This window comes from Hyalella azteca, unplaced genomic scaffold, assembly GCF_000764305.2.
Source record: "Hyalella azteca isolate HAZT.00-mixed unplaced genomic scaffold, Hazt_2.0.2 contig47, whole genome shotgun sequence".
Classification (NCBI taxonomy): Eukaryota; Metazoa; Arthropoda; class Malacostraca; order Amphipoda; family Hyalellidae; genus Hyalella; species Hyalella azteca.
The window spans coordinates 39,089-45,864 of NW_025930409.1; the positions used below are offsets into that span (position 1 = coordinate 39,089).

Consider the following 6,776-nt stretch of genomic DNA (forward strand, 5'->3'; position numbering starts at 1 on the left):
TACATAACATAAAAATATCACATAATAATTTATGTTCATTTAGCGGGTGATTGGGAGACAGTTTGGCAGCTACACCCACACACGTCATCCAATTCAAGACCAGGTGATGGATGACATTACTTCGATGGTATATGCTAAGATTAGTACTATGAGATTACGGAGGGGGACCGCTGAAAAATCCATTAAGCAGAATTGGTTAAAAATCTCCGTTGTATAGAGTTACTAGTGCGTTGTTAAGACACTAAATAAACATAAGTTTACAGTAATGCGTCTTCCTGGAATTACAATTCTTTTTTCATTGAGCGTTTTCAAGAATGTGTGTCCTATATTGATAATAAGATTAAAGCGACGGCCGTTAACATATATTCACCCAACAATGTCATATTTAATTATTAATCATACAATAACAGCGTCGGTCGTCTTATTTAACATACGTTCACTGTACGGCGTGTATCATTAGTCTTAGACTTTTAATATCGCATGCATCATTAAAGTATTACATTTATAATATAAATAATTTCTAGGACGAATTTTTAAATGTATTATCTACGAGTTTTTAACCGTATTTTTAAATGCATCTTCAATCGTAATAATCCGCTCTATCTAACCATAGTATTCTGCGAGTTATTATCAAAACCTTTTGCAAGTTTCTATCAGCATTTTCTAACGCTGATATTTCGCTAGTTTTCAACCGTATAATTCGGCGAGTTTCAGCCATATTATTCTAAGAGTTTATGACCGTATTATACTGCTAGTTTCTAACCGTCTCACTTAGCGAGTTTTTCCTGATATTTTTTCTGAGCCAATAACCGTATTGCTATGCAAGTTTTTATTCGCATTATTTTGTGATTTTGCAACGATAATATTCAGTGTAAATGTTAACATTTTGTTTAGCTTTAAACAAAAATCTTCTCAAATAAGACGCGTAAAATTAAGAGATACACTGTAGTTCTTCAAGGAAAATGAACGCGCCGCGACGATTTTTTAAGCAATTCTCAGTCTTGCCGCAGAAATAAGGTATAATGAACTGTTACCAAGCGCTTGTAGCTATCTCACATTAGTGTTTTATTCAGCAGGTGAGTTTTTCATTTGTTCTAGGTCGTATTTGCTCTCGCGAACAGGGTGTAAATAACTTCCACTCCTTTTGCTACACAAGGCAGGTGAGAAATTTCTATGGCAAACAGTTGCGTATGTCAGACAGACCATTTAGAATATTGTAAATAAAAACGCAATCTATAAGAGAGACAATTCATGTGTCCACCACTAAAGTTTTCAAGCTACGAGTCCCAAGAACACGTATGTGGCCTTAGAAGCATGTAAAAAATTTGCTGACGGCGTTTCCGTGGTTCGATATATGCAAGATTATTATTTATTGTCACATCAGTGACAATAAGCGTACAGCGACATTTTTTTCAGCTTTTACAAAGAGAAAAATAATAAATATGATATTACGTATTCAAATAGTGCGCTTTTACTCTGTCAGCAACGCATGCACAGCAAATATGCCAGCTTCCAGGCAAGTGGAATACGCGATTTGAAGGTGGATTGGGTTACGGGAAATTGGAAAATCTGACCTTAAACGTGGAAATTTAAACATTCGCCCTGAACCTCTTGTTTACAGGAAACAAGTGATAGATTATAGTCTCATTAAAACAGGTCTCACGAAACAATATCTGAAGGCGTTTCAACTGCTGGCGATTGATTTGAAGGTTATCGCCTAGCATAATTTGGGACTATCAATTCGAAACATCAAAACCCACAAATTCGGTAGCTCTGTAAGGATGAACAGTTACAGAAGCTGGTCAGTTCCAGCCCGACGCCAAAAAAATATTTGGTTTACGCGCAGAAATGTCATTAATAATTTTTCTTGGAAACGCGTGAAAGTAATTGGGCTGGCGTATTAACGAATCCTCGGAGCCACAAACGCATGGCATCATTAAAAAAGCATACCGCATTGTCTGCACAATTATAACGTTTTTTTTTGCGCAGATTTAAATTGCACAGTTCTTATTGCTGTACCATTAGTGTCAATCGAGCTCAATTTTTGCGCAGGTTAAAAGCTTTTGTATCAGCTACAAATGTTATAATCGGGAATGGTGAGCGAGCTTTTACAATCATCAGAACTTATACTTTTGACGAATGACTTTTGGTTACTTTTACAACCTAGAGCTAAGATTGCGCAGGTGGAGAAAGAATATAAATTTTAAATTTTCTCAATGCCAATAGTTTTCGTAATCTTGTGTGAATATAAAATTGTATCCTTTTTGGTTTTCTTTGTACAATCCTCTTTGTATCCTCTTTTGGTTTTCAATTTAATGGAGTTTCGGTTTTAATTAAAAATTATATCTTCAAGAACATAGAAGAACATAAAAATTATATCTTCAAGAACATAGAAATGTATTTTCAAACTCGACAGGTAAAGTAATATATTTCATAATTCAGTTTAATAGTTCCCAATAAACAAAACCGCGATTTTTTTCTCTATACAGTAGGGAAATGTGAAAGAAGTCTTAGGGTGGATCAAAAACTCTTCTTCTCGTCTGAGGGGAGAGGGAAAGTTTCTCCGACAATCGCTATGGTACAAAGCCCAAAGATTATTTCGATAATTTTCCATCACTTAATGCAAACCGACAGAGACGCTTAAATCGCACAGCGCCATTATCTTGAATATCGTCACTATTTGAGTCAATTTATACTGAAACGTATATCTGCACATATCTTCTAAAATTTTTTCTTTGCAAGGCACAGCAGTAGCATTGTGAATAGGAAACTATTATTACCAAATCCGTTTGCATTTTTCGAGATGATATTTGTAGAATGTTTGCCACTATTGACCAGAGTGTAGTTTTGATTTGGGAAAAAAATTAATATTCGTCCAAGTTCTCTGAAATGATTTCCTGACAAACCACGATTCAAGAGACATTGCACAATTTTGCCGATAAATTTTATATCATAAAGTGCACTATGGCACGAAATGAAGCAAAGATTGCGTTCGTTGATTTCGGAAGAATTGTTCACGAAAATTAACTCGGCTCCTTAGATCGTCGTGTTATAAAGAGAATCATTACTACAATTACCGGTACGTCTACAATTTGTTTTAAGGTATTCATAGACTTGCGTTTCCACGTGATGTTCTGCGTATCTACTTGAATAGATAATTGCCACTTAGCGTGACATTATAGGCATGGAATTAATCTACTGATTAGATATTGAAGCTCGAAGATTTCCAATTTAAAATAGATTTAATAAAAGTATTATACAGAGCGTTTCTGAAACTGATTGCACGATTAAGAAGTGTTGGGTGGTCGAAACCTTTAAAATAAAAGAAACAGAGGTGCAGACTCTGGTCCTCCGTTATTGAAAAGTTTATTTATTTAATATTATTTATTGTGTTGAGTCTTGACTAAATATGAATGCAGAAGGTCCTATGCCTAATAAACTTTTTCATCACATCACTAAATTGGAAATAACTTCTACATTTAAACTACTGTAACTAAAATTTCGAATTCGTCAGTGCGGATATGGTACAAAAATTTTCCTAAATTCGAAAATATTTTCGTATCTTCGCTAAGAATATGAAGGATTTAACTGATTTGAGCACCAATTTCTGGTATTGAATCCAGGATTGAGAAAAGCCATACACCAAATAAACTCATTCATGACAATTTTAAAATGTATCTCCATCGTGAACGAAATGGCATTTCTATTTGATACAGAATCAGAATCACAATTCTCAAGTTTTTCAACCAAGTAAAAATTACGTCAAAAATACCCTACATCAAGCAAAGAAGATAAATTCTCTATTAATTTAGGGTACTCACCAGTGTCGGTTGTGAAAAGGATGCTCTTGGCCTCGGCCATGGAGCATGTGGGTTCATCACTATTCTCGCCCAGAACTCTGGACAGCAAGAGGTCTGTGATGCCATCTAATGTAGTGTCTTGTACGTCAAGTTGCAGCACAGCTGACTGAAGGAAGTGCGCGATGTCCAGACTTGCTCGAACCTCCGAGCCGAAGTCTTTCATAGGCACTTTCTGTAAAAACGAAGCCATAAGTTGTGGGTATTGCATATACTGATGCTGGGGCGTAGTAATACTAGACGAGACCTGGACATTGTTACTTGAGGGGCCCGACTCGGACGTATTGGGGGAAAAGGGGGGTATTTGGTTAGGCCCCTTCTCTAAAGCTGACGGCGACAACAGTGGGGTGACTGAGGAGATATTCTTTAATTTTCCACCTTCCGTAGGACACTGAGCTTCCGTGTTATAGTGAGAGGGAGCAGAACCTGAAGAGCTTGCAAGATGCTGCACAGATGTTTGGTGTGGCGAAGTCACTTCAATTGCACTTGGTGTAGTTGCGGCAGATGATATCTGCCAAGATCCATACAGCGTGGCATAAGGTAGGGTCAAGGAACATCGCCGTTTATCGACAGGTTGTACTGTAGGAGTGGGCTTCCTTCGAATGACTCCTGCAACCCTGGGTGGGGGTAGAAGTAAGCCCCCCGGAAGATCCCCCGTGCATGAGCTTCTCCTGTAATACAAAGGCACAGGTGGGGTGTATCTTGTGGCGCAGGCGGCACCCGCTTGTCCTGGCACGTACGACATGGAGTGAGATCTTTCCCCACTGCCATTCGTGCCTTCCTCTTCTTCGTAAACAGGAGGCCACCTCTGTCGTGTGTGAGAGTCTTTCGCTTCTTTACTTTTTACGAGACCTAGCATGGCAGCGAGAGAATGTTGTCGCGTTAGGTTTGGAGGTGGAATTCTCTTTGACCGGCTCGTGTATTTGCTAGGATATACAGACTCTAACGAAGGAGACATCGTTGCAATGTTGAACTTGCTCATGACGGAAGTAGAAGACACAGTAGATGACGTGGTCGATGGCGTAGATTTGGATTCGGCAATAGTTGAAATTGGCGACGTTGGCCGTCCTTCGGAATTGACCAAAGACGTTTTAGGTAGAAATGGTTCATCACCAGTATTTTGGGCGGAGTCATTGTTTCGGCCCAATTTTTCCGAAACGCTGTTTACCATTGTCGAGTCGACAGCCGAAACAGCAGATTGAATAGAATTTCTGTCACCAGAACTCGCAGCCTTCTTCCCCTTCATTGGAAGTGCCTTTAAAACATCGTGGGAGAGACCGGCTTTGGGGTTGTGATCTTTTTTCGGTTCGGGTTTTCTTCCTTTGGCAATTAGTACGTCAGTGGATACTTTTTTGTTTTCTTTCCTTTTCAGGACATGTTGTTTGGGTTTATTTCTTGTTCCAATGTTACTTTCATTGGAAACTTTAGAGCAGTCCGAGTCTTGATGACGATCTCCTGACTCGATCTGACTTTCAGTTTTGTGACTGGAGGTGATCGGTAACTTTGGTAAAGAATTAACCAATTTGGGTGAACTTGAAAGCTTTCCTGGTATACTATTTACTGCTATACTTGGACTAGCATCCCTACTGATGCTTTCTTTTGATTCATGGACAGTTGGATGAGCTCCAGCTGGTTTACTAGCAATTGATGTTGTTTTTGTTTGAATCGACGATGGAGCTAAAACACTGGATGCTGCTGCAGCCACTTTCACCGGAGAGGACTTTTGTGTCTGGCTGTGCATTTTCGGGGACGACTTATGAAAATTTGTCAATTGTTCAAAATTCTTTTCATATAGGGACAAAACATAAGTTCATTATTACCCTAGGCACACAATGATTCATTACTCATGAAAGTGAGAACAGAATTAGGCAGCCAATATTCGTACTCTAACTGGTAAGCAACATCACTCGTCTAAATTCTCTTATCATTTCAATGACAACAACCGGCATATTTTGAAATGCAATCAACTTGGCTAAGTTAGAGCAAAGAAAGTGTTTCGGAAAGATAATGTAAAATGAATACGCCGATACAAATGGAACATCCAACACCAGAATCTACGATCCGAGTGCTAATAGTAATTTAATTTAACACTTAGTCGTTTCAGAGGCACTTGAGGCTGTTGCATGAATTCTAGAAGAGAAGAAGAGGAAGTCGTTAGTTCAATATTCCTTCGTTAAGGGTTCAGTAGAAACAAAAAATTGCAAAAAATATTCCATCTCTCTTTTACAATAAATATAACTATTCCTCGTATTATTCATGAGAAAAAGTAGAGCTTGGCAAACATTACTGGCGACAAATTTTCAAGGTCCAGCGCATTCATGATTTATTACGTCCTAAATATTCCTGCTCTTTTGATTTCTTTTGTTCCACAAAATCAGATTCAACGCGACGCTCGAGCGGCCTTGCGAGGCATGAAAGACGGCCTAACCCACGCAGTGCGAGAGACTTTAGGGCGCCACGCGGCAATCCTAACGACCACACTGGACGAGAGCACGAGCAAGACTAAGGGCACTTCATGGGTCTCCCTCTGATGTCACCTTGCCTTATGCCCACGTTTAGACACTGCTTGCTCGTCTACAGAATTTTTAACCCAGAATCCATTACATTTTCTGTATCATGCACAGTCGAAGGAAGCATACCGGTCATAAGTTTGTCTCTTGGTCTCGTGCTGCCTCAGTGACGTCAGATATTGCACTGCCAAGTACGGAGGATTATTTTTTAAACGATTGCAATCGCAACAATGACATTTTTCAATTACGAGAGATTAGATGCCCTATTAATTGCGAATGCTGTCATGCTTGTTAAGTTGAATTACACGTTTGGGTTAAATGGTTATAGAACCTCTTGAATATTTACAGAGAACATAGATTTACCCTAGCTGCATCAGGAATCAATTCAATACATATACATTGACGGTAA

The 6,776-nt window shown here is 38.8% G+C and overlaps 1 protein-coding gene across 1 annotated transcript; it reads right to left on the reverse strand.

Moving 5' to 3' along the window:
* Window positions 1-3,762: 3,762 nt before the first annotated feature.
* LOC125177676 lies at window positions 3,763-5,598 on the reverse strand. The gene has a single exon (XM_047879873.1). It carries the CDS (start codon window positions 5,596-5,598, stop codon window positions 3,763-3,765), a length of 1,836 nt encoding a protein of 611 aa, XP_047735829.1.
* Window positions 5,599-6,776: the final 1,178 nt, after the last annotated feature.

Bases quoted from the DNA above. Each gene is read 5' to 3' on its own strand.
- LOC125177676 (XM_047879873.1), bottom strand. From the start codon at position 5,598: ATGCACAGCCAGACACAAAAGTCCTCTCCGGTGAAAGTGGCTGCAGCA.